Source organism: Scomber japonicus, chromosome 9 (genome assembly GCF_027409825.1).
Source record: "Scomber japonicus isolate fScoJap1 chromosome 9, fScoJap1.pri, whole genome shotgun sequence".
Classification (NCBI taxonomy): Eukaryota; Metazoa; Chordata; class Actinopteri; order Scombriformes; family Scombridae; genus Scomber; species Scomber japonicus.
Genome location: NC_070586.1, coordinates 19,935,866 through 19,963,843, shown reverse-complemented (window position 1 = coordinate 19,963,843; position 27,978 = coordinate 19,935,866). Strand labels below are relative to the sequence as shown.

Sequence of the window (27,978 nt, the reverse complement as noted above, 5' to 3'; positions counted from 1 at the left end):
TGGTCTCATCACAACATCACCAGGGCGTTTTAGAAAGACACACAGTAGCAGAGACCCCCGATCCAGAAACTGGTCCACCCTGAACAGGGCGACAGCTCCTTTCCATGCAGGTTTGTAAAATCCTACTTCTTGTAAGTTTAATAGAGACTGTCCTCTGTAGCTACCGTCGCCTGGTTGTTCTTTATTTAGCCGAGATGTTAGCTGTTAGCTAGCCTGCTGTTGTCGCAGACAGGCGGCCGTTAACTAATGAGTGACTAGTCTAGCAGGTGCAGCGGCCACCAGCCTCTGCTAGGTCACCTAATTTAGCAAATAAAATAGTCCTGCCTAGCTTTTTACTGTGCTAACAATAGCATGCACTAAATCCCTGTTATGACTGCAGCTACCGTGTTCCCCAAATGGATTTAGGATTCCGGTTTGTGGAAGGAGGCAGGCTAACTTACCATCTGTCCTGTTTAAGCTGGCCTCCACAGCATGACCCCTGGAAATGTACAGCTTGTAAGATAACGTCTAATAGATTATTCACAACACTGGCGTTTGTGATGTGACAGCTTATCTACGACCAGTGTTCATATGCGGTCATCTGGTTGTACCTTTTCTAATGAAAGATGATTTTGCAGTCAGAGCCTGAAGGCGTTTGGAAAGCTGTACTGAACAGCTAAGCTCAGTTAACAGCTTAATTTTAAATCGGAAACACCTTTCTCTTGTGTGGTGCAGTTTCTGTCTTATTTGAATGGTTTGAATATCATCACTGTCATCACACCATAAATCTGTTGTAAACATGCAATAAACAAACTTGTATCTTTTATCTGGTGCTACTAGAGATGTAGTGATACCTTGAATTTTGACTGCTCTGTTATTCAATACTTATACTATCTTTAGTTCAGATCATAAATGCTCCTGTATTCACTGTCTGACCTAATCTAAAGACCTGTAATCATTCATGCATTGAACTATTGCTGAAGTCACTTGCTGCACTTCCTTGCTGAATGCTGCTGTATTCCTTTTCAAACCTTGTGTTCAAGTTACCTTGTCTGCAGCTCTTTTGTCTCTAGACATCTGAGATCTACAGCATGCAGGGTAGCCCTTTTGTTTTCTTAAAATCAGCCAGGAGGTATCTGATAGTAGTTGTGTCCTGGTACAGTGGATATGAGTAATTTATCTGTAGCTGCAGTCTATCCCTGCAACCACTACAACAGAGTGAATCCACTAGGATCTCATTTGGCACACTGAGCAAAGGTTGATTATACTAAATTCTGAAACTGTACAGGATATTTACACTTGTGTTTTTTCTTTATTTTCTCTCTCTTGCAGAAGACATGAAATGTTGATGTGGTAAAGATGAACAAACCCAAAATGGCCACAGAGAAAGGGTGAGTTAATTTGCTATTTAGCAGCAAACAAATGCAATTTTATATGCACACACCACACACAGGTTATTCCCTTGCTAGAACCATCCTTATGTACTTGTCATGATAAATACAAAAAATGATAACACTTGTCAAAAATGCAGAGCTTGGAGAAAACCACTCACTGTCCCTATCAATTGTCAATATTTATACTTTGTTTGTTTTCCAGTTTGTCTGTGTTTGGCTGTGCGACTGATGCAATGTGTTTATTTAGGTTGCACTTCTCTCTCAGTGTTTTACTTTGTTCATACTTGCATCACTTTTTTCATCATGCTTTACATTTTTCTGTTTTTCTTTTTCTGTCTCTCCTTTTGCCCTCCCTCTCTCTTTATTTATTTGTCTTTATAAGGGCATATGAGAAAGTCAGCTCCACTGGGTACAATCACAGAGTTTTCAGACTCTCCCCCATGTTTGCCGTTGCTGTACCAACAACTGACCTCTGACCTCATGTTTCCAGCTCAGTGCCACTGAGCTAATTTTATAGGATAGGTCACTATCCCACAGTAGTGAAGCAGAACAGTCAGTTTTTGTAATGAGTAATGGAACAGAGTTCATAAGGGGGAACATCTGCTGTATTTAAACATGGTCTGCTATTATCTAACAGTGTGTTTTTTTATGAACAGGACTATTTTTTTGTTGGCTATAAATAAGCCATTTGATTAAATTTGATTTTTTTAGCACATGCTTTATGTTTGTCTCCCAGTGCTTACTACTTTTAAACACTTGTATGATAACACTGACTCATTGTTATGTTACAGTCCTAGACATGTTTTGTAGCTCATGCATCCACCCATTGTATTATAAATGAAACATCAAGTTACTTAAAGTCCTTACACATGGACTTAAATGTGCAATTTCCTTTGTCCAAATACCTATAATTAAAATCATCAGGCAACAATCATCAAAAATTCTCTCTAAAGTTACCATATTTGTATGTATGTGTTGTTAGTGTCCCCAGTAACTCCAGGGTACTCATGCTCCTGGGACAACTGGAGAGGATGAATGGAGAGGCCATGGGGAGGGATGCTGAGATGGCACGTCAGGTCACTGCAAAGATACTTCATCTCATACAGACACAAGGTGAAAGCAAACCACCAACACACGCACAAAATAACATGCAATCTCCTGTTTTTGAACTGAAACAATAGACCGTAGCCTGTGTTAATCAGTTTATTTGTTCATCGACAAAGCAGTGATATCTTTAATTAAGGGTGATAACTTAAACACTGAGCAGTGCTGCCACCTTGTGGTATTGGCTACATAAATGAAGTAGAGATTTCATCCTTGGTTCTATGTTAGTATTGCCTCATGCAATTTCCACATTCTGCTCATGGATCATAATACACTTTCTAAAACAGTAAGGTGGGTTTATACATAAAAATGGCTGTATTTGTTTGTTTTGCCATAATATATGCAACATAATAGAATAGAAAGTTAGATAGATGCTACTACTTTATCTCCACACATCTTCCTATCATCAAAAAACGTATGTTCGGTTAAATCTCCCTTGACTGAGGCACTAACATGGAACTGGAGTTGGTCCCCCGTCACTGCAGATTGGCTGCCCACTGTTCCTAATACTTAGGATGGGTTAAATGCAGAGACTGAATTTCACCATTCAACTGTATGTGACAAATAAAGCACCTTTACCTTTTTAACTCCAATAAATGTGGCATGACCAACACCCATACACTACTCCTTAGTGTTTGGTCAAGGGAATAATTATTTTCAGGTCTTGAGATTAGTTTTGTTGGCTAATGTAACTGGCATTCAGCACTGAAACTTACACAGTCAGCATGTCAATTTAAAGTGCAATGTTTTGGTCCAAATTCATTCCCACAACAGTCCCTTGAGGATTTTGTGATTGTCAGCAGCTGGAGTGAAAATTGAAAATTGTGGTAATTGTAACTTGTATCTTATAAAATTGCAAGTTGAGGATACAGTATGCTACCTTTTCCATAAACATTTCCATGCAGGTTATATAAAATATATAAAATCCTACTTCTGTTCACTGCCTGTTGTATAGTTCTTTCTAGTGAACAGAGTTATTCTTGTGGGAAAAGTTTTTTTGTACCATAATGGCCTCAGCAGAACTCCTGTGTGTCCGACCCGGCCAGACAGTAATGATGGACTCATCACAATTGTCTTTCATTCTCTTTGCAAGGTATAGACATTAAATTTCATCAATATATATATATTGATTTATTATTATTATTATTATTGATTTATATTTAAGATCCTATATATATATATATATATATATGTATGTATATATATATATATATATATACATATACATATATATACATATACATATATATATATATATATATATATATATATATATATATATATATATATATGTATGTATATGTATATATATGTATGTATATATATATATATATATATATATATATATATATATATATATATATGTATATGTATATATATGTATATGTATATATATGTATATGTATATGTATATATATATATATATGTATATGTATATGTATATATATGTATATGTATATATATATATATGTATATGTATATATATATATATATATATATGTATATGTATATATATATATATGTATATGTATATAGCATCTTAAATGTGGAGAGATCGTGAGAATTTTGCAAGCCCCCGCAAATATTGTAGAGATAGGTTGAATTTACATTTACTATTGAGATCGCAATTTGCTGGAGGGACTGAATGAAAACGTGTCCAGTGCAGTTTCTGTGTAAATAGAGATGGGTCAGAGCCTGGTAGTCAACGTGTGGATGGATTGATAGAGTGCCCCCTGATCTGGTTCTCTGATTACTCTTTTGAAAGGAGAGCGGACAAGAAGATCTCACAGCAGAAGAAGAGATTGTCTCGCATCACTGTGTACAACAGGCTGAAACATGAGTGTGTGTCTCGTGAGGGTGCCTCGTTGCTGGGATGATTGAAAGTCTTTGATGTGACATTACGCTAGTGCTAAATCAATCAGTCAATTTATTGATTTGTCAACTACTAATGAGAATCTGCGGAAATAATTGTTCAAGAAAAAATACAAAGCTTTCTCTTATCCAATTTATAAAATGTGAGGGTGTTTCTTGTCAGGTTTATATAATTGTAATCTGAATATCTTTTGGGTTGTGGACTGTTGTTTTGACAATATAATGACACCACTTTGAATTGTGGGTAATTGTCATTTGGAATTTTTACTGTTTTTTGGACATTAGATTAGATACTTTCAGTGTCAGGTCAAAAACTGCTTTGCATTCTTCAATAAAACGCATTTCATTAGAATTGTTGAGAAGTCAAATTTGATAGGTCATTGCACAATAGTAATTCAACTAATCAGGGACATTTTTGAGCTATTTGCTGCAATTTGAAGAAATGATTGGCTGCAAACAAGCTCATAATTAACAAGTACAATAACAAACATTTACTCAGAATAGCTTTTACTGAAGTCAAACCATGTTACTAATCTCTTTGACTCGTTGGGGTCAAGCTTCAACACCTATAATGTGGATACTTTACTAAAACATTATAACCAATGAAGTAACACAGACACTATTTAGTAAAGTCTTTATAACCTCCTTCCCCATTACACAACCAAATTAATTCCCAAATTGCATATTTGTTGCTTGGATCACAATAACAATACAGGAGGAATCACAGCCAAGTATGATAATACATTTTTATCTGAAGAGGATCAGAACTATCAATATGTTGAAGGATAATGAAATACATGTCAGTGTTGGAACTGATGAGGTTAATGGAAAAATAATCACATAATTGACAGAATGATCTATACTATAATCATTGTTAGTTATGGGATTACGCTGTAGTGGAGGTCCATTTTTTACTCAAGGGAAGAATAATCGTGTCATCGCAGGCCACTGCTGGAGCTCAGGAAAAATGAGAAATGTTTACCATAAGAACTGCATGCTTCCCCATGAGGGTGTTATACCACAAACTCTGTATTTGTATGTGTCTCTCATAGATTAACTTAGTCTTCAGTAAGTGGTACGAGAGCATTTTCAGTGTGGATTCTTTTTAAAGGGCACAACTTGAGTCAAACTGTAGTGGAGTGTACGGTGTGAATGAGGAATTCTGTTGGATCATTATGTAGTATTTTGAGCCTGGAGGCACACTTTAAACTCTCTCTTTACCTGAATTTTGTCGTTCCTCCTGTTACAATCCATTCCTTCCGCCCCCTTCAAATTAAACTAGCACTTAATCCATCATGGGTGATGGGTGCAGTGGAAAGGTTTCTGTCTGTGACCCTGTCGATCATGATATATCAGCTGTTTCTCTCTCATCAGCTGCTTGGCTGTATGTCACACCCTGTCTGCAGCCTGAAGTTAAGATGAGTATGGGTGTGACGCTGCTTAGAGGGATTCGAGGGGTGGCGGCCTCGGACCTTTCATAGTAATTTTACACCCCACTATGGGCTTTGCTGTACTCCGTCTCATGTTCAGGGTCTTAGAGGTTAGTGGGAAGTTGAGATACCACGGAAAAGAATAAAGATGATGGAAAAAATGTTGAATCATGAGTTATGGGATATACATCTACATATACACATAGATATATGTCAGATGAAAAGATTAATTACAAATGAATTTTAAAGATTACATTTTGGTTTAGTTTAGTGGACAATCAGTTCAGTTTTAGTGGCAACATTTCTGTTTTTTTTTCACCCTCAAGTGCTATTAGAAATTCAGTGTCAGTTTTCATTTTGGAGTATGGCAGCTCTCTTTTTTCCAGTGCTGTTTAGGAGAAAGGGGGAGGCAAGAGAAAGAGCAGAGCAGGCATGAGAGGTATACAGTTATCAGTTTGGTGGTTTAGTTTCTGGTGGCGTGCAAGAGGAGGTGCTGATTTCTAGGTTCACAGTGTCCTGCCCTCATAGCTCAGTGTGTTAGAGTTGGAAGATGGACCAGATGAACTAGTCTCCGAGTTTTTCAGAGTGATTTACCTTTTGGTCTCATCTGGATGATCAAACTCTAAAATGTTTACATTGACTCAGCAGACAATCATTGCACAGTTTTAGGACTGCAAACATAAATTGGTCAATTTTGAGAACGTAATTGAGCACGAAATGGAGCACCGCTACACCAGGAGATACTCTCAATCTGTGGTCTACCAGGACTCAACAGGTAGGATTCAAAATGACTTGAAATAAGAAAAAAAGATAGAGAAGCAGACTGAGGTAAGCTATATGTAATTAAGTCCAAAATAGAGATTTGTGAAAATCAGTGCAAATTCAAGGGGCAGTTGTTTTTCCAAATATTCCAGATATTTTATTTTCCATGGGTTAGGTGAGGGTTGGGGACTGGGACCGGGAGTGGAAATTGGAACAGCACTGTGCGACAGCCCCATTATTTATGTGCAGCCCTTTTTTAGCGATCGGCCTTAGCTGACTAATAACTGTAATGACAAGAAAAGAATAATATTTACAACATCTACCTTTGATGGGTACTTAGTTAAACTGTAATTTTGTAGATTTATTCTTTTTAAACACTATTTATGCACACTCACAGACACGCCTAATATGAAAAGAAAATGCAGTAAATGATTAGAATTGCAGCATTATTATATATTTTTCAATAATGCTTCTATGAGAATCCTCTCCTGGTTTTGTTTTTGAAGATAAGTGTTGAAATGCCATTCTGTTTTGAAGAGCTTTAAAAAGGCTGGCATGACAGAAATGCTGTACGGGTTTACCGCTCTCCAAGGCTCTGACAAGTGTGTATGTGTTCGCACGCTGACGTACATAGTTGTGCGAGTGTGTTTGTGGAAAATGTTGGCCTGTGTACACACATCAGGCGTGTCACTCGTCTATAACATTCAACATTCAACTTTCACATGCCTTGTGGTGAAATATTATAAATCATGATGGCTCAATACTTTTATATTCACCTGCACCTGCACTATCAAAGTGTGCCCCTAATAAGCAGCCGTGTGTAACACTCAGACCCTACACGTGTGTAAGATCATCACCAAGTGATGCAACTCTGCAGATTGCAGAGATTTCTTGTCATGCAAAAAGTGTGTTTATATTTCCATTCAGATATCTAGATTTGTTTTTTAGATTTTTTTACCTCTTTTTAAATGTAGTCCTCTATATAAACTTTTTGTCAGCCTCAAAAAGTCATTTTGAGAAGGGTGAATGAATTCAGTTTGCGTTACCATCCTGTGCTTGTTTTTGGAGAGGTTGCGTTTGTTTCCTGGCAGGACAGGACAGGACAGAACAGGACCAGACCACTCACTGACACCTCTTCAAAGAGGTCAGGAATTTGTCAGCTCCTAAATTACAGGACAAACATGGGTTATAGTTTAAAGAAGTGAGGCTGTGACAAAAAATAAATAAAACGGAGGCTGAATAGGTTGTTGCAAGATCATTTTTCTTCACGTTGTTGAGAAGGAAAGTTTGAAAGATGAGAAAAGTTTGTGTGTGTGCAGAAATGAATGAAGACGTTCTGAGAGGTTTAGCACAGATGCATGTATCTTCATATTTCTGATGCTTTTATTGCTTTGTTTGTTACAGAGAAGAGTGGAAAGGAAGTGATGTCTAAAGGCTCCAGTGGTATGGAGGTCATCCTGGCTTCACTGGAGGTGAGCCCACGCCTCAACACAACTTTCCAATGGTGCTGCAGTTCAGTACATAGTGACACTTTCGACCCAGACAGAATTTTTCAAAACTCATCTGGAGTCAGTCAAACTCCAGGTGGGGCTGTTTGAGGGCAGTGAACCACAGAGGACAAGCAGCCAAGCTCATCTGAGGGCAAAAAACACACTTAAATCATTACAAGCAAATACTGTAATTATTAGGATGTTGTATCTACTTTGTGTTTTTATCATAATTTGCACAAAATATAGAACAGTCAGCTCTTGAGGAGACATATTGCAACTGAAGTGTCACTATGATCTTATAGACAGCCATGCAAATGCACACATTTTTTAGACAACCACGCAAATGCACTTTTTTTTAATCAAATATGTTTAATGTTAAGTGTATTGTGTGTGACTTTGACAGAATACTCGGGATGTCCAGACCACCCTGAACATCCTGTACATTCTTAGTGAGCTGATGACTGTGGGTAAGTTGAATTTTTATGTCCTGATCTTGAGAAGTGATTGCAATATTTACTTCCTTGCTGGTGGCTACTGTGTCATTTCTATTTTTTTAAACCTACTCCAATGACTTGAATGATAATAACTTTAGATGGAATCAATAGTGTACCAATATGTTATAGTTGGACTTTTGGTTATGGCGTGGTGCTGGTGAGACGTATCTTGGTGAGGCTCTAAAGCTAACTTATTAAAGTGATTATTCACAAGACTGGGGACAACATAGACGCCACGCACAGCACTATTAAAAAAAACTGCAGGAGAAATGTGCCACAATGGAAACGAGAGTGGAAGAGCAGGAAAACAGGGGACGTCGTAACAATTTAAGACTCGTCTGCCTTCTTGAAAGAGCTTAGGGTCAAGCGTGTGCATTTTTGGAAGGACGGCTACCAAAAGCTCTCAGCACGGATGTCTTCCCCACCAACCTGTCGCATCGGATAGGACGACTTGTCGCTGGTCAGGATCCAAAACCATGAGCAGTAATTATGAGGTCCCTCAACTACAGAGAAAAAAGAAAAAGTTATGCGAGCAGCCTGAAGATGGAGAGACGTGCAGTTTGAAAACCACGTCAGATTTTATCCAGACTACTCAGTGGAAACTCACCGGTGTTCTGTTGATTTCTCCTACCCATCGAGAACTGCTACTTTGTGGTTCTGCATGTACTGTGTCCTATTATCTGTAGTCTGTTTTCGATATGCAGAAGCACGGTGAGGAACATCCTTTCTTTGCGCTTTTGGCTTATTTAAGAAGTTCAGTTAACATGTAGATTGCACACTGGCTTTGCTCTTGAAATGACGTCCATTTTCAAGCCTTTGGCAACATGTCCACATTATCATTGGCACCACTGGCGGTGAGACTGTAATAGATGGAAGGAGATTAGGCGGGTCACTGCAAACTGCATTGAGTTCAGACGAGTGGGGGTCATTTATAATATCATTTTCATTTTTGTAGGTGCAGTGCGATTCCTGCTGTCAGTGGGCACATTTTGAATGTGTCCAGTATGCAGGTGGTTGAATGGTTGAACTTGGAAGAATTCAGTTTTTTTTAAACTAATATTAATTTTTTTTATAATTTTATTTTTTTTTAAAGTCTCTATTAATATTATTATTTTATTTCATGTATGTTTCATTTCCTTTTTGTTTTTTGTCCTGTGTATTTTTTTTCTATTTCCCAGAATGTATGTTGTTGAGGATTGGGGGGGGGGGGGGGGCAGCTATTCATAAATGTTGTTGTACTTGTTACTGTACATTTTTTTAATGCCAAAAACAATAAATATATTGTTTTTCCTAATTTCCACTCTAAGTTCCCGACTACCTGCCTTCAACCACTTCTTTCACCTAGCCCAGTTATTCTTTGTTTTCTTACATCAAATGTTTTTTGATTGGTTGTTTTCTGTGTTAGGCAGAGGTCGCAGGGTGGGAGTATTTGTGTCCAAAGGAGGAACGGGAATATTATTCCAGATTCTCATCACTGCCAGTAAAGAGTCGCCTCCCAGTGAGGAACTGATGCTGCAGCTTCACTCACTGCTGGCGAAAGTTGGCCCGAAAGGTAGATTTTATGTCACAGTGGCACATCACATTGGCATTGAGTTTACTTTCATGTCTTTTCTATTTGTTTTGCTATATGTTCAGTATACTGCATTGCTAATTAGCATTTTGCAAATAAATAAATAAGAAATTCGAAATCATACTGACTTTTCAGCCTCTGTGTGTTCAGACAGAAAGTTTGGAGTGAAGGCGCGTTTGAGTGGGGCTCTGAACGTCACCGTCAACTTAGTAAAACAGAACCTACAAAATGCCAAGCTGCTTCTGCCCTGTCTGCAGGTTCTCAGGGTTTACTCTACCAACTGTAAGTCATTTAACATTTTGAAATACTGTATACTTCTATAAAATAATAAGATATCTGAGGAGTTCAAACAGGTCATTAAAAATACTAATGGTACTGCAAATTGATAAAACTCCTGTAAATAATGATGATACTGTCTATTTTTTACTTTTCTTTGATATCACCTCATGTGTCTGTCTGTAAAGCGGTGAATTCTATTTCAATGGGCAAGAATGGAGTGGTGGAACTTATGCTCAAGATTGTTGCACCGTACAGCAAGAAGAACACCAGCCTACTCAAGTAAGTGGTTGACTCCGCTAATGGTGTAGCATGAATGATGTGTAATAACAAAATAGTGACATCTAAAGGCTATATCTCCTTGATCACTTTTTGAGAGAGTCTTTCTTAACATCTTTTATTGACGTTTGTTCCGCCGACCATGTAACCCATTTGCCTTGTGTCTAAATCTACAGGGTAGCTCTGGACGCACTGGGAGCATTGCTCAAATCCAGTGAGTAATTTGCTTTGAAGCATTGACTTTTTGATTCTTACGTAGTGTAGCGTAGTGATCATCAGATCCTTAATTAGTGTTTGTGTTCATGCAGGAAAGCTCCTTTCTGCTTCATGTCACCTCCATCACCATAACCCCCTTTTCTATCTGACTGATTTTCTGTTCTGCCTCTGCCTGAAGAAAAGACAGTAATTGATCATTCAACATGGATTTCAAGTTACCTGATTCACAACATCCCCCTTGCTATGCTTTGCTTTACTTTTCGCTTCTCCCATGCTTCTCCTCATTCCAGCCCACAGTTGTAAGATAGTCTTTCTTAATGCTTTCTCTACTATTTCTTCCACTCCTAACATGCAGAAACTAACGCTCGCCGCGCTGTGGATGGCGGCCATGTGCCCGCCTTATTAGCACTGTACCTGGATTGGCATCGTAATGACACGCGACATCGCCACATGCTGATTCGCAAAGGGCTGCTGGTCTGCCTCAGGAACATCACCAACATCAAGCTCGGCAGGAAAGCATTCATAGAGGCTGATGGCATGAGGATCCTGTACAACTCATCTACTGTGAGTGAGAACATTAAATGCATAAGCAATTAAAGCACACACAAACAGAATCTCACCTACACTCTACTTTCCACTCATGTTTTTTTTTTTTCATCCATAGGAGTGTCTCCCTGTGCGAACTCTGGATCCTCTGGTCAACACTTCAAGTCTCATCATGAGGAAGTGTTTTCCTAAGAACCGTATGCCTCTGCCCACCATCAAATCAGCCTTCCATTACCAGCTGCCACATGTTCCTGCAGTAGGACCTGTGGCACAACTGTATAGCCAGCCTCCTGGGGGTGAGAACACTGACTTTTACACACACATAGATGCAAATCACTAGTGTGTGCTCCAGCTGATCACTGTGTATGTGCACGTCCTTCACTGACGATTATACAGCACTGACAGACACAAACACACAGATCCAATCCTGCATACACACACAGACACACATACACGCATACATGCACAATTAGTGCTTATATTCGCTGGATGGAAAAGCGGTTAATGGCAATGCTCTTTTTGACACTGCTGCACACAATGTGCCTTACAGGAAGACCAAGTCATCAGCTCTGCAACAAGCCCTTAAAGAAGGGTAAGACGTACGTAAGACATGGCTCCATGCTCAAAATACATACACTCACTCAATACTGCTTTCTCATTTGCCTCACTCTCATACTGTCACTAAACCAAATCTAACACATCATAGTATTGACGATGTGTAGTGTACAGTATATCTAAATAGTGCTTGCTTGCTTGCTCACTAGTAGACTTATATATTTGCACTCTACTCCACTAATTTGCTTCCTATATTGTCTCCACAGGCAGTCTGGTAAAATATTTTAACACCTTTTTGTCCTCCCTGAATCGTATCTGAAACAGAAAAAGTCCAATCAAAATCTTTTTCATTTAGCACTATTCTTAGTGGAACTTGCTTGATGAAACACATTCCTCCTCGTCACCTCCTTTTGTGTTTTTTCAGAGTGCAAAATCAGTCAAGCACTCATTGAAGGCAGTGATATACAGTTAGTTAATACAATGTCCTGTTGTCAACTGTGTATATAATTGCCAAAAAATGTCAGTGGTGTCATTAAACCAACCATGTACAACACTGAAATGTTGTAAGATATTGCTGTTACATCGCCTTGTCAGTGAGATCATCAGCTTAGTGTATCTGAAAAAATATACTCACATTTCTTCTGTCCTCTAAATCTCTCACTCATCTCTTGATCATGGCTGCTCACATCTTTTTGTTAACATTTTCTCTGTTCCTGGTACAGAAAATGAAACTCAGTGAGCAATATCAGCTAAATTCTATCAAACTGGTTATCTGCTGGTCCTACACAGAAATAATACATTTGTGGGTGACAACAAAGCTAAATATAAGGTATATCAGTTTTACGATAATCTAATAGTTTATATGTGTGTGTGTGCACCCAGTGGACGATGTGGTGGATGACAGTGACGATAACGACGAGATGGAAGCAGACACCGAGAATGACACTGAGAATGAAGAAGATGAAAAAGACCATTGCTCTGCGGTAATACATTATGGTTTGCACTTTTCAAAATGTCTTCTTATACATTGTTATAAACTAAAAGTTGTGACAAAAACTGTAATGTAAATGGATTTTATGGGGAGATTATGTTGATATAATCCAGTTGCACTACTCTAACTTTCCAACAGAGGGCACTCCTAAGTCAGCAACCACAAAACACTAAGTGGTGCCAAACATGCCAACAGTATCTGACATGAGGCCACCTTACTGATATAATCAAAACACTGCTCCACCCGAAGAGTATGAGTAAGAGAAGGACTTTTTTCTCTGGAAATTTTCATGAGTTATAAAATTCCCCCCCGAAATAAATACAAAATACTGATACTGATTTCATGTCATGCACAACGCATGCATGTTTTGGCATTTTTACTCAAGATTCACAAATTTCTCAATAGCTGTGGTTCTTTTTTCCTCCATCTTAAAATCATCATAGACCAGCAGACTTGAGCAGCAGCCCAAGTGCAACCACATAACTAAGTTTCCATTTAAACAAATGTGTTTGTTAATTTGTGTCCTTTCCGTTAGAATGATGACATAGAGACGGACCTAAACAAGCTGCATCCCAAAAAGAGCCCCAACCGTCCTTTTGAGGAGTTGAGGGTCTATGAGAGATTCTTCTTGGAGCTATCTGAAGACTTCCAGGTCAGCATTTTTCTTGAATTTTTCTGTGGAAAAATGTACCAAAGCATCCATTTAAACCAATATGATTTCAAGCTGACTACAGCCTGTTGGTTCATCATTAGTATAAGACAGTTGGCTCTTCTCAAAGTATTAGTTTACTACAAGAAAGTTGTTGGTGTATTTATAACATATTGTATGTAATAGGTGATAAAATGCAATCTTTTTGGCTCACAATTAATATTCTTGTGTGTTTCTGTGTAAAAATAATTAAGTATGAAACATGCATTCTCTACAACATTACCACGTGGAAAAGAAAGACGAATCAAAACACCAATGTATCTCATTCTTACAGGGGTATCATTTTGAATGCTCCAAGAGTGCCTCCACCACATCTTCATCATCATCGTTCTCCTCATCATCAGCCTCAACTCGATCCACTCGGCCAATCATAGTGCCCACAGCTCAAGCCCTGTCCCCAAAGCATGTCCCCACACCAAGGTCTCAGGAGGATTGCAACCCAACCAAAGGACAACATGCACAGCCACCCACCTCTGCCCCTGCTCCTACTCCTACTCCCCCTGCTCCTCTAACGTCTCTACAACTGGACACCATCCACCTCACCAAGGACCAAAACAAAAAAGAGGAGGCCCACATTCCTTCTCCGGACACACATTCATCCTTGTCCTCCCTCAGCAGGCCTCCTCCTCAAGGGCAGAGAATAGACCAGGAACTAGCACATGTGTTGGAGTGTGTTTCTTTAGAAGGGGAGGGGCCTTTAAGTGCAGAAGAAGTAAAAGGTGTCAAACAGGAAGGATCTCCAGTCAATGCTACAAGACATATACAGTCTCCTCTGCTTTTGGGGGGTATCGCAAACCGTCGTGTGGGAGGAGGAAGTAGTTCAGATTGTGGTTCGGAGGGTCCTGAGGATGAGGGAGGGGAAGGAGCAGTTTTGGAGGTACCAGACACGGCCCTGCTCCTCCCACTGCATGACCCTGACCTTTATGTGGAAATGGTGAAGGGAACACACTCTGTGCCCCAGTACGCTGAAGTGGCATACCCAGATTACTTTGGACATGTAGCCCCAACATTTAGGGAACCCCTTCTTGAGAGAATTTATGGCGTACAGAGGTGAGACATTCTTGGCAAAATTATTTTAAAGTGTGCAAATTGAAACGATTATACAGTTTATAGTGATGTTAGTAAGACTCTTATTAGTGACACTGGTGGCAGCACAGGGCTGGGCGATATATTGATATTATATCAAAATCATGATATGAGACTAGAAATAACATAAAAGATCTCTTATGTTGTGTTGCACCATGTTTAAGCAAAGCATCTCTCACTCTCTTAGGCAGAAATGGATAGCCAGCCTGGTTAGGCAGCTAAACCACCAGCTAACCTAGTTTTTTTAGAGGAAAAAGCTTAATTTGTCCACCATCCTTTGTGTTAACCATTAGTTGTCCTTATCTTTTAACCTTGCAGGTCTAAGATATTCCAGGATATTGAGAGGTTGATTCACCCTAATGATATCTTGGATAAAGTAGTTTACGATCTGGACATTCCCAGGTGAGTCCTTCTTGAGTCCTTTTCTGAAAATGTTAAGAGCTGTGACATTCACGAAGCTTGTCAGCTCAATCTGTCATTCATATTATTCAGCAGTTGTAAATATTTTCTTTATGTTGTTTCAGTTGTCCTGTAATTGAAGATGATGGTGAATCACTGAAGTTCAACTCTCAGTTTGAGTCTGGCAATCTCAGAAAGGCAGTTCAAGTTAGAAAGTAAGTCTTCACTTTAATAATATAATAATAATAAACGATATTTAACCAATCTCTTACCTAAATTAGAAATAAGATAAAAAGCTTAAGATGTGTAACATCTGTGTTGCTTATGTTGTGGTATTTTCCAGATATGAATATGACCTTGTGCTGAATTCAGACATTAACAGTAATCACTACCATCAGTGGTTCTACTTTGAGGTGAGCGGCATGCGTGTAGGAACATCCTACAGGTTCAACATTATCAACTGTGAGAAGTCCAACAGCCAGTTCAACTACGGTGAGATAGCAGAACATCAGAGGAAAATGAGAACAGAAAAAAAAGACCCACAATTTCTCATCCTCTATCTGAGCTATATCAGATTTTCTATATTTTGTAATTATTACATTAAAATAGACCAAGACTCAAGCGTTCTTAGCATTTGTGTGTGTGTTTGCGTTTGCAGGTATGCAGGTGCTGATGTACTCTGTGCAGGAGGCCATCAGCGGCAGGCCTCGTTGGGTCAGAACAGGAACAGACATCTGTTACTACAAGTAGGTAGACTCACCAGTTTTCGGATTGCAATGCACCTGGGGATATATTAATGGGAAAAGCATGAATTACAGTGTGAATGTGTGTTACTGCTATAGTTGAAGGAGTTCAAATGTAGAAGCCATATAAGACAAGCACTTTCTACAAGCTACTTTACAGATTGCTCCAGAAGCAAAGTGATTTTGAGATCACGTAAATGTACTTAGCACTATTAGATTTTTTTTTAAAGCATTATTAATGGGAGAAAGGGTGACATACAAGAATGCCAAAAGTTGTTTTAAAAATGCATGTGTTTTAGGAGCCACAACATGTTCTCATGAGGTGTTTGTCCTTCTTCACAGGAACCATTTTGCCAGGAGCTCCATTGCAGCCGGTGGTCAGAAAGGGAAGTCCTATTATACACTGACCTTCAGTACAAACTTCAGCCATAAGGATGATGTCTGCTACTTCGCCTATCACTACCCATATACATACTCTTCTCTAAAGGTTGTATTACATTGTCATGACTTGCTGTAGTTTACAATATGAGCATTTATCAGTGTACATGTTTCTAGAGTCACAAGGACCATTTTCCTATTTTATCCACTCTCTCAACCATGTTGTCTAATTTTTGTGGTTTTGTTTCATCATACCCACTATGTAATATTTGTTATCATGCCCTGAAACAAAATGTTTAAGAGCATAATTGTGCTGCAGTACTCCATACTGTGTGTTTGCATGTGCTCATACAACATTAAATACTCTATTCTCGTATTGCTACACTTCCCACACCCCCAGTGTATACCCAGATACACCTGCCTCCTGATAAACTCCACTGTTTTGTGATCTATATGTCCTTCATATCGGAACTCTGATATCTACTGTGCTCTCAAATCACTACACAATCATTATGTCAATAGTTATACTATTGTTATTACATTTTGTCTTCCTTTATCCAGAGTGGCAATGTAGAATATATAATTATAATACAAAGTAACAATCAAAGAGCCCAATTTCTTAATCACTCAGTCACAAGTGACCTAATAAACATCCAGTGCAACAATAAAGTGTGGAGAACTCAAGATGAATGAGGCTCAAATGGAACTGAAATGTAAAAACTGCTTTATGTTGCTCTTTCATTGTATCTTCAGATGCACTTGTCTAAACTGGAGGCTCTGAGGACCCCTCAGATCTACCTGAGACAGGACATTTTATGTGAAACTCTGGGGGGGAACAGCTGCCCCCTTCTGACCATCACTGCCATGCCAGAGTCCCACTCCAATGATCACATCTGTCAGTTTAGTAAGTAAACATTTGTGTCTGTCTGCATATGTCTTTTTTTGTTCATACCTGCACAGAACAGTTTCATCATACATTCTGAAAATATAGATACCATATATAGAGAGTTTTGCTAATCATGGTACCACTGTCTGGAATCAGCTGGACATATCTGCAAGGGAAGAAACTAATTTTACAGGCTTTATTTTAAACTAAAATCTGGGCAGTCATAGAATTGATTGACTACTGCTTCATATGTTGTGTTTGCTTTTAAAATATTTACAGGACTCCCTTCAAATAGTGTTGTCATCTTAGACAAACAGACTTACTGACCAATCTAATCTGTCGTAGTGATCATAGCAGTTCATTCTTGACCTTTGGTAACTCTAAATGTCACAAAATAATGTAAGATTAGAGGTTAATTTAGTCTTTTCAGAGTTTTCAACAGCATTTGTCAGTCTTCTTTGCTCATAGTTACAAGAACATTAAGGAGAATAGTACACAATGAAATCAGCCCTGGGAGATCAGGACATGCCAGTTCTTCCCAAATAGGTTTGCAGCCCACTGTAGTTCACTGAAGCTGCTTCTCATCAGTGAAAAACTTTAAATTGAAGAACCTTTTTTCTTTTCTTGTTTCATCTTCCTGTATTTATGTTGGTGCTGTACTCTCCCTCCTCAGGGAATCGTCCATTGATCTTCCTGTCGGCCAGAGTGCACCCTGGGGAGACCAACGCCAGCTGGGTAATGAAGGGCACGCTGGAGTTCCTGATGGGCACCAGCCCACTGGCAGCCAGCCTTAGAGAGTCCTACATCTTCAAGATAGTCCCCATGCTCAACCCTGATGGAGTTATAAATGGAAGGTGAGCAGAAAAGGTCTAGAGACGGACAGAAATGAAAGCACACACATTCACAGCTTTCAGCTACACACACACACTGAAGACACATTAATCAGCTAAACCTGGGCCTGCACGATGGTCACACATGTATTAAAACACACTCTTGATTCTCTAGCTCTGTTTTCTTCCACTCTGTATCCTTCCCCTCTTCTTCCTTCTCATTCTGCCATAGTCATCGTTGTTCTCTGAGTGGAGAGGATTTGAATCGGCAGTGGCAGAACCCCAATCCTGAGCTCCATCCTACCATCTACCACACTAAGAGCCTGCTGCAGTACCTTGCACACATACAAAGGGCACCACTGGTATGACGTCTAATTAACTGGACTTCAATTACTAATGCTTCATCTTTAGGAAATCTATAGAATCTTTTCTAACTTCTTGTTGATGCTGGTGCCATTTCTCCTTTTCAGCTTCACATTGTATTTGACTGCATGTCCACCACAGTCCACTAAATTTCACATCAATAAATCACCACGTTAGATTTAACACATTAATGCAGTTACAATAAACAACGGCCTCTACCGGCCTCTGTGCTACACTGTGTCAGCAAGTTAATATAATGGGATATTCCTTTTTACGGGAGATTTGTTTACTGTGCAAAGGGGTGACAGCTTAAAGGCACAAAGCAGAGTGAGCCAGCAATTCTCTGCAAACAGACCTAAAGTTTGCACAGAGAAAATGTCTATTGAGAAATACTTCCACTGACATGAGTTTATCAGTCGTCGTGTGTCATTTATTACAGCAGTTGAATTAAACAACAGTTTTAATTGATGATGACACAAAGAAACAACTCATTTGAGCTATTGTCACTGTTCCTAATAACAGTGTGTCCTGATTGTTTGTGTTATGTATTAATTATTTTACAATATTTTTTTATTTATTATATTTATGACTTCAGTAAACTAGTTTGGAAGAGAAGAGAGGGCAAATTTGCTGTATACATCATAAACTCTGTCCTTTCTACTTACTTTGCGTGTGCGTGCACAGGTGTTCTGTGACTACCACGGTCATTCCAGAAAGAAGAATGTGTTCATGTACGGCTGCAGCGTGAAGGAGACAGTCTGGCAGTCCAATATCAGTGCTACATCCAGTGACCTACAGGAGGACCTTGGATACAGGGTGAGCACACACTCCGTTTAAAGATACTATTCTCACATCCCATTGGTGAATATGAATTGCATTCAACTCAATGAGATCACCTTTATTAAATTATACTCAGGCAGAAAGCTTGGGTCGAGAGATTGCTATCAGTGCAGGTTATGTAAATCCATGTGTATCCAGTATATGCATTAAAATCCCATTCCTGTTCCTCACCTAAAACCAGATTGTTTGAAAAACCTGTTAACTTTAATTTTTATAATTCACTTTGAATTTTACTAAACAATGGTGGAAAAACCTTTTTATCTCCATTCACCAGTCAAGCTGGTGTGCTGGTCAGTGTGTAGTTTCTTTTTGCATTTGGGAATGCAAAACAAAAAGTTAGCTCTGAGAAGAAAGCTAATAAACAGGCCAGTGAAATACAGAGTATCCTAGCGGACACGTAGCTTTGGGCTACAAGCCCTCAGCAAACAGTTTGGATTGCAGCAGTCAATACAGCAGCCTTACCAAGAAACTACTCAATACATAAGTGAGTGTGTTGAACACAGTTATTTGTCCCTACTACAAAATGTTCTTTGTCATCCATCCACCCCCCAATGCACTGCACAAACACCCTCAGACATCCTGAACATTTTCCCTGTTTCTCAGGCACTCCCTAAGATCCTCTCCCAGATCGCCCCAGCCTTCAGCATGGCCAGCTGCAGTTTTGTTGTGGAGAGATCCAAAGAGTCAACCGCCCGTGTTGTTGTTTGGAGAGAGATTGGAGTACAACGCAGCTATACAATGGAGAGCACGCTCTGTGGCTGTGACCAGGGCAAATATAAGGTATGTGTTCACAGGTTATGGACAAATGAAAGGCTGACCTGCTATCAAATACCTTCTTTTTTGACACCTCTAATGTTACTCCTTTTGTTGAGATTGAGTCAAGACAGTGTTTATCATCCACATTTAATAAGCCATGTGTTATAGGTAAGTGGATTGTAGAAAAGGGCTGAATTTAGAACAGAATAAATTTCCTTTCTGTCAAAATCTCAACAAACAGGTCATATTATGCACTGTGCTTCACAAATGATGCATTCATTTCTTGCATGTTGTATCTGATTTCATTATAGTGTGTTTTTATCCATCCCCTGAAAATGAGAGGGAGGTGCCACCCATGTCTCTAAATGTCCACCAGGTGGAGCTACAGTCCTTAAGTCTCTCCCTTTGCTTTGCCTCTGTCTTCTCCCTCCTCTAGTGACCCTTTTACCTCCTTTTCTTCTCTCTCTGTCTTTTCACCCCATCTGACTTCCTTCCTACTGAATTCTGCCAATGTCAACATCTGACAAACCCAGAGGCAACCTTGTGATGCCATTTTTGGCACTGAATAGCACCCCCACTGGTTTATGCAAAAGTATTTGTCCAGATGTGCAGGAACTACTGAGTTATGGCTGCATATCTCTGTGGCCAGCCCAAGTTTAGATGTCCCTAGTTCTGCTCAGGGAAAAAGGGAACAAGGAAATGTTTTGTTGTTTTTTTTTATTGATTCAGGGTCGACTGTGTATATGCAAGTGTGTCTGTGCAAGAGTTCATTTACTTGTATGATTGAACAGTGCTGTGGAGAAATTGTAAGGGTTGTATGTGAGACTGCATATGCATTTGAATGTGTCCTTCCTGAAAAATGAATTATAGGATCATCTTCCTACATAAAAAGTTTCCTCAGCAGGTGCTTTCCCAGCATTGAGAATCAGGGTGTTTGAAGATGGGCAACAGCTCCATCCTCGGGCTCCAGAGCAGCTACAAAAATAAAAATAAACACATTTTAAAGTTTATGTTAGACTTTTGATATTTTTAAAATTCTCATACACATACATACATCTACGTGTGTGTGTGATGGTAGAGGTTGAGCTGTCATGAACATCTCTGTGTGTGACTGTTTCTTCTGCTGAACACTTTTACATTTTCTTTCATCTCCATGCTCCCTACAGGGTCTTCAGATAGGCACCAGAGAGCTCGAGGAGATGGGAGCCCAGTTCTGTGTGGCCCTGCTGAGGCTGAAGAGGTTGACGGGGCTCCGCAACCATCAACACCTGCTGGATCTGGAGAGTGATATCATCGGGACGCATACTAAAGTCGCCAGGTTAGAAATACACATATTTAGAGGATATAGAGAGTGTTAATTTAAAGTGATCTGATTAGAAACACAGCTCATAAACAAACCCCTGTGCACAACAAGAGCCCAGGCTAACACTACAGCTGCCATACACCTTTTTCTTTAAACTTTCTGAATTTTCATTCTTTTCACCATCATAAATGCAGTAGTGTAATCTTCATGCAACCTTCCCAAGATATCTCTGATTTTAAAAAATGTTCTCTGTTGCCAAGAAGTCTACCTGGAAAATAGTAAAATGGTTGACTGTTTTTTGCACATCTGCACAAAACAACCTCATTACTGCCAGATACAATCCCTCCCTTGGAACTGCTACTCAACGGTCACTCTGGCACTGAAGCACTACTCAAGAAACAAATAGAGGTCTGCGTTTATGCAGTGCTGCCATGAGCATCATTGAAATTCTGTCAATGATCATGTATGATGACTATAATGAAAACTCTGGATTGAGGGAAGAAAGGGTCTGCCAGCAGTTTCATTATTTCTCTAAGATGGAGTGTAAAATAGCTAGAACATCTCTGTTTTTGTTGAAATCGTTCACACCTGCATAGCTGAGCCTTTCCAGGGTCACAGTGTGCAGTTGACGGTACAGGGTGGTACCATGTGGATTGACTGCACATGAAACCTACAAACTGCACCATTCTGCACAGTTGCTTGTAGCTTTAAGATGTAAGCACAAAGAAAAGAAGAAATGGCAGAAGTGAATCTGTTAAGCTTTAAGAATCCAAATGTCACTGGACTTTCTCTTTGGACATTGTTTTATAGGTGTTTAGAGTTCCTGCCACCTCATCTTTGCTTTGTCCAAGAGTATCAGCTGTGATTCATTATAGCTTTCAATTTGATTATTGTCTTGGAGTTCACAACTTAATGCACTGCTCTCTCTCTCTTCTCTGTATTGGCATTCACATAAACAACTCCTACTCTAACCAAAATTAACTTAATATTTATTTCCTCATTGTTTGGGGTCCCACAGTGCTGTATAGGCAAAAATAATAATAATAGCTGGAAAATCAGCCAATGTTCCTTTTTAAATTAGTGCTAATGTGTTAATCTGTTCATTTATCATTTAAAATGTCAGATATTCCCTGGTCTGACTTTCTCCGAAATAAGGATTTGCTGCTTTTCTTTAAATAACTGTAGATGGAATATTTCAGTGTTTTAGATTGTTGTTTGGATAAAATAAGACATAAGAAGAAGACATAATCTTGGGCTCAAGGAAATTGTGACTTACATTCTTCCCTATTTTCTGACATTTTATAGACTAACCAGTTAAACACTAATAGCTTTTTTTAAATATATAAGTACATCGACTTCCAGTCTTTTTTTCATGTGACCTTATTAAAACCCAATAAATGGAGTACTGAATATCTTCTTTTCCAGTAAAAGGCCTCTGGTCACCTGGACCTTGAACATACATAACAGTTAAAGGTGATGATTACGAGGTTTTTAACTCTAAAATCCTGAACCAAATTAGAATAAAGACTCAATCAAAAATGGTAGTTGCAGTAAAGTCAATTCTGAGACTTTATTCTTCATCCATAATTTAAGAACTGGCTTCAAAAGATGAGCCAGCTCTACTCTCTTCTACATCTTAACAAATGGCCACATGGCTTTATATCTAATCACCTCTATTAAAATTCCCTGTTCAGAAATATGAGGTCCATACAGATTACACTGTACTTCAGTTCAACACTGCAAATAAATGATTAAACTTGGCCAAACCCAAGCTGTGACCACCTAGGTTATCTTCATTTCTTTTATTTTTTTATGTCAGTGTTCTTTCCTCCAAAGATTTGTTAAAGCAGTTGATTTGGAAGAATGGCTTTATTCTCAAAACCACTTAATGCCCACCTCTCCCTGTATCTTACTCTCCCTGTCTCTACTGGTCTCCCTCCTACTATAACCTACTCTACTCTCATATTGATATATTCATTCATCATTCATGTCTTTGATCATTAAGGGACCCCAAAAGTGTTCTGGTGCTTGTGTTTTGCAAGAGCATCCTTTGAGATTGCTCTCATCCAGGGTTTATGGTTTTATGCGTGGGGCTTGGTATGGTACCACTTACCATTTAATAGGTCATCACAACAATGATAGGGCGGCCATTGGGAGGGGTCTGCAAATAAGTGAGTGTCTCGGAGTGCGTAAAAGGATGGATAAGAGCGTGTGTGAGAAACAGAGAGTTGGTGTTTATGTAAGGGTGGGAGATGTGGAGGTTTATTCATATGTGAATTAAAGTTAGGTGTTTTGATGTACATATTGTTCGTGGATGTGTATTTTACAGTGGTGCACAGATGACTGTGGTAGTTGGAAACAGAAAATGTAATCCAAAGTAAGGGGAGATGGGATATTTCTATAATGGCCTGTAATCATTTAGTCACAAGTCTCATTATCTGTTTGGACAACAGTCTGTCCATCCAGATCATTACACACACACACACAATTTCACAAATACACATTTACAGTACATATACTGACACACAATCTCTCTCTCTCGCTCACTCTCTCTCTCCCTCTCCCTCTCCCTCTCCCTCTCCCTCTCCCTCTCTCTCTCTCTCTCTCTGTTTCTTGCACTCACTGGAGAGCTTGGTGGGAGATCATTGTCTGAGCCCCCTGATCGACTGTCTCCCTGGGATCACATTTCAGACCATTAACACCATTAAAAACCCACTAAAGCCACTAAAACCTCAAAGAACCAGCAACCATTTAACCATTAAGACCCACAGGAAAAAAAAAAAACAGCCTCACCAGTCAGAGCAACAACTCACCATTTGATCGTAGCTGATATTTAAATATTTTTATACTCAATGAAATTTTTAATTTTTTTTTTCATTTATAAAATGTTCAGTTTTTCTTTTTGCATTTTGTCATTATAACATTTGTTACCCTCAAAAAAAGCAAATATTTATATGTATCTAAATAAACAGGCATAATTATAATCCTACTATGGCTGCAATTAATAATTATATTCATTATAAATTAATTGACCAATTATTTCCTCGATTAATGGTTTTGTCTATAAAATGGTGGAAGATTTTACAATTTTAAAGGTGATGTCTCGAGATACCCCCTTTTTGTTTGTCCTCATGTCCGAAACCCAAACATACACAGTCTACCATCAAGTCTGACCAAAAAAAGCATGAAATTATTACATTTAAGAAGCAGACTTTTGGCATTTTTGTTAAAAAAAATAAAATGAATCGATTACCAAATAGTTGCTTATTAATTTTCTGTTGATCGCCTAAATCTTACATTTTGCATGAATTACCCATGCCAGGTTTTTTTGTGTGTGTGTGTGTGTGTGTGTGTGTTTTCTCAAGAAACAGGCTCTTTAGCTGTGAATATCCAGGAGCATGAAGTCAATTTTAAATACATTATGTTGTTTTTCACTCAGAGAATCCAGAATCTTCAGTGAACGTCTGAAATGATGGTACCATCCTCGAAGACTGAGGAGCTAAACTCAGTTATTTATTGTGCAATATACGTGAAGATATATTTTTTAGTGTTATATACAATACCAGTCAAAAGTTTGGACACACGTTCTCATTCAAGGGAATGGGAAAGTGTGTCCACAGTGATAGTTTCTCAGAATAAGATGTAGAAAAGGCACATGAGTATAGTTTCTTTAAAATACCAATTAGTCAGAACTATATATGGACAAATACAATTCATTTAATGTACACATTTAGTCTACACAGTCACTACAACAGACAGTAATGTCTCAATCCTCCTGTTCATATTGACCATTAAAAGATCTCTTCCTATGGGATTTCAATGTGAGTGACGATGTAAGGGGACAAAATACTGTCCTATTTAGAACAAAGGTTTACCTGAAGATATTATGAGGCTTCAGCCATCTGAGGTAGTCAAATAGAGTTGAAGTCATCCAGTTGGGAATTTGGTGCTAAAATGAAGGCAAGAAAAATATGTGCCAATGTTCATTTGATCACCTTACTATTCTTTAAGGACAGATTTGAAAAAGTGTGAAGCTGTCCTTTAATGGAGATGCACAGTTAACGCTGACAGCCTTATGTGCTTTCATGATGTTCCTGCAACTGATCAGCACCTGATAGAAAATACTGGCTGTGCATGAGGCATTCTGTTTACTGAGCTTTATTCACATATTGACGTGCAGAGAAATGTCTATTGTCCATGACTCCCGTGTTAATGACACTGTATTTTGTTATCCAGCAGCTGCCCCACCACCTATGTGATGGAGGAGGACGAGCCGTCCTTTCTGGAAGCGATAGATTACAGCGCAGAGAGCAACGATGAGGACGCTGAACCTGAGAACGAGCACAGCAGTGAAGTCCACGAGAATCCCGATCACCTCGAGCATCTGTCTGACTCTGAGACAAATCACAGGGACTAATAGCAGAGGTGTTTATCTCCTTCATATCAGGCAGTTTTAGCAAATAGTCACCCAATGCTTGGATTGCTAGCTGATCTTAAATAAAAAAAACATCAGAGGTGAAATAGTTGACACTTAGAGCTTACACTTCTCACTCTGACTGGTCAGTTAATAGCTTAGAGATACTCCTGACACTATTATATACACACTTAATGATGGTACATAGCTTACATGGCGCCATTCAGGTGTTTTTTCCCAGATGGATTGATTTTGTTGGCCCATTTGTGTTGCTCTTGAAGGTGCATACTCCACCTGCCTCCTTTCAGAAATGAGCCTTCAGTAAGAATCAGATTAGATTTCAATGAATGTTTTCACCTAAAAATCACTGTCACAAAATAACCTTCATGGACTATGAACTGTAACCCTTGACCTCAGACACCATATAGCCTCTGAGAATCACATAGCTAGCCAGAGCAGCAAACAGCAGGCACCGCTGATCCTTAACTTGAACCCTCACGCACTTGCTCATTTTTAACAGCTATCTGACAAGGCTGTGGTAGTGTGTTTAGAGCTAGTGGCCTCTGTAGGTACTGTTTTCCCCAATACTTTTTGGGGCCTGAGGGAAACTTGATCTCCCCCAGTGTCCAACTTAGAGATCTAACCAACCTGCCTTCATATTTCCTTTCTTCCCTTCCTTTAGTCTCATCCTGCACTTTAACTTTTTACTCCTTTTGTTAATTTGGACCTTTCCTGCCTCCTTTCGTCTTTCTTACAAGCCTATATAGTGGTGTCTAAATAGGATGCTGGGATGACCAGACATGGCCTTATCTTATATCAGCTGTGGGGAAACATCGGTCACCCAAAGTATCCTATGTAGTGTTCCCTCAGATTTAACTACATTTTAGTTCTAACTCTGTAACCCCTCTCTCTTCTGCCGTACTGCACACGGTCAGTTTGCCCACGTGCTGTTTGCCTTGCTTCATCCAAAACTATTTATATCACATAAATATAGAATGTCCACGTCTTTATAAAGACAAATCTTGAACACTGCATGAAATGCAGATATCACATCAAAAATGAACAGTTAGTCCAGTTTGAGTTCCTTGGGTCATGTGCAGCAGTAAAACAAGAAGATGGAATGTAAAATATCCACACACACTGTCAGTGTTTTCATTGTTTTTGATGATAGACAGTATTATAATGTTAGCAAGTATAGCAGTGATGAACAAACAAAGCATGAGCTGCAGAGAGCAGAAAAACATTTTTTGCACTTTGGATATACACTATACACACAAAACAAAGAGAAAAATCACTTTATGTCACAGTTTGCAAACCTCAACTTTAATCACCTCATTAGTTTTAAAGTTCTCAGAGCCCAGCCCAAAGCTGATGGTGATGTTGCTGTGATGTTTTAGAAAAAATTATACTGGAATTATTATAATTTTTTTCCTTTTTATTCTCCAGTCTGTGTGTACATTTTGTGGATTTGCTTAGGAGAGACCCATGCAGAAAAAAAACAGATGGTGCTTTGTATTGAGAGTAACTGTTTTCTTTCTCTGGTTATAGAGATGGTACATTTCTGGTGCATTTGTACAGCTAGCGCATGGCTTGTTTCTGTTGTTTTTATTTTGTAATTTATTAAGTATTATTTCTGGGATACGACCAGTATGTATGTATATGAGGCAAGTGTGTGTGTATGTGTGTGTGTGTGTGTGTGCACGCGCACACACAAGTTTAAGTTATTCCATTATTCAGCTCAGCTAATGCTCTTACAGTGTGCTCCTTCTTTCAAATTTGTTTATCCCCTCTCACTCTCCTTCACTTTTCCCAATCATTTTTTCCCTCTTTCTCTTGGTTCTTCTTTCTTTTAAATTTAACTCATGAACATCTTTCAAACCCAGGGAGGTCATTGTTCTGGGCGCATGTGTGTAATGTATGTGAAATAATGTAATGCGAAGTTTGTGTGTGTGTGTCTGTGTGTGGTTGTATCCATGTTAGTCTATAACAGTTAATGTCAACACAATGCTGGGCTACTTATGTTTTATTTTTGTTTGGGGGCAAACAAGCAGTGATAGAAACATGTTTTAAGTTGATTGTAATGCAGAGAATTGAAGCTAAGAGTGACGCTATAGGAAATAAAATGTGAATGTGATAAACTGTCTGCTGTAGTTTATTTTTTACGTGCACTGTGGAGTACAGACCATGATGTACTGACACTGAAATACATCTCTTCAGCATTAACATTAAATGCAGCCCATATTTGTCCTCATGAAGACCTTTCCTCTAAAACTTGGTAAAATAACTGTTGGCACTCTGATTTCTTTTCACCTT

At 38.9% G+C, this 27,978-nt stretch overlaps 1 protein-coding gene across 1 annotated transcript; it reads left to right on the top strand.

Moving 5' to 3' along the window:
* On the top strand, window positions 1-27,803 carry agtpbp1 (ATP/GTP binding carboxypeptidase 1). Its single transcript, XM_053325343.1, has 26 exons — window positions 1-110; window positions 1,312-1,370; window positions 2,356-2,486; window positions 7,946-8,013; window positions 8,435-8,498; window positions 9,931-10,077; window positions 10,246-10,377; window positions 10,560-10,653; window positions 10,827-10,864; window positions 11,222-11,430; window positions 11,531-11,708; window positions 12,850-12,950; window positions 13,494-13,610; window positions 13,942-14,717; window positions 15,072-15,155; window positions 15,278-15,367; window positions 15,496-15,644; window positions 15,811-15,898; window positions 16,238-16,382; window positions 17,027-17,177; window positions 17,833-18,013; window positions 18,222-18,351; window positions 19,037-19,168; window positions 19,796-19,972; window positions 21,115-21,266; window positions 25,488-27,803. The coding sequence occupies exons 2-26, from the start codon at window positions 1,339-1,341 to the stop codon at window positions 25,666-25,668; spliced, it is 3,747 nt and encodes a 1,248-aa protein (XP_053181318.1). The 5' UTR covers window positions 1-110; window positions 1,312-1,338; the 3' UTR covers window positions 25,669-27,803.
* Window positions 27,804-27,978: the final 175 nt, after the last annotated feature.

Bases quoted from the DNA above. Each gene is read 5' to 3' on its own strand.
- agtpbp1 (XM_053325343.1), top strand. From the start codon at position 1,339: ATGAACAAACCCAAAATGGCCACAGAGAAAGG. The intron at 2,487-7,945 runs GTGAAAGCAAAC...TGTTTGTTACAG, and splicing joins TCATCTCATACAGACACAAG to AGAAGAGTGGAAAGGAAGTG. The intron at 10,378-10,559 runs GTAAGTCATTTA...CTGTCTGTAAAG, and splicing joins CAGGGTTTACTCTACCAACT to CGGTGAATTCTATTTCAATG.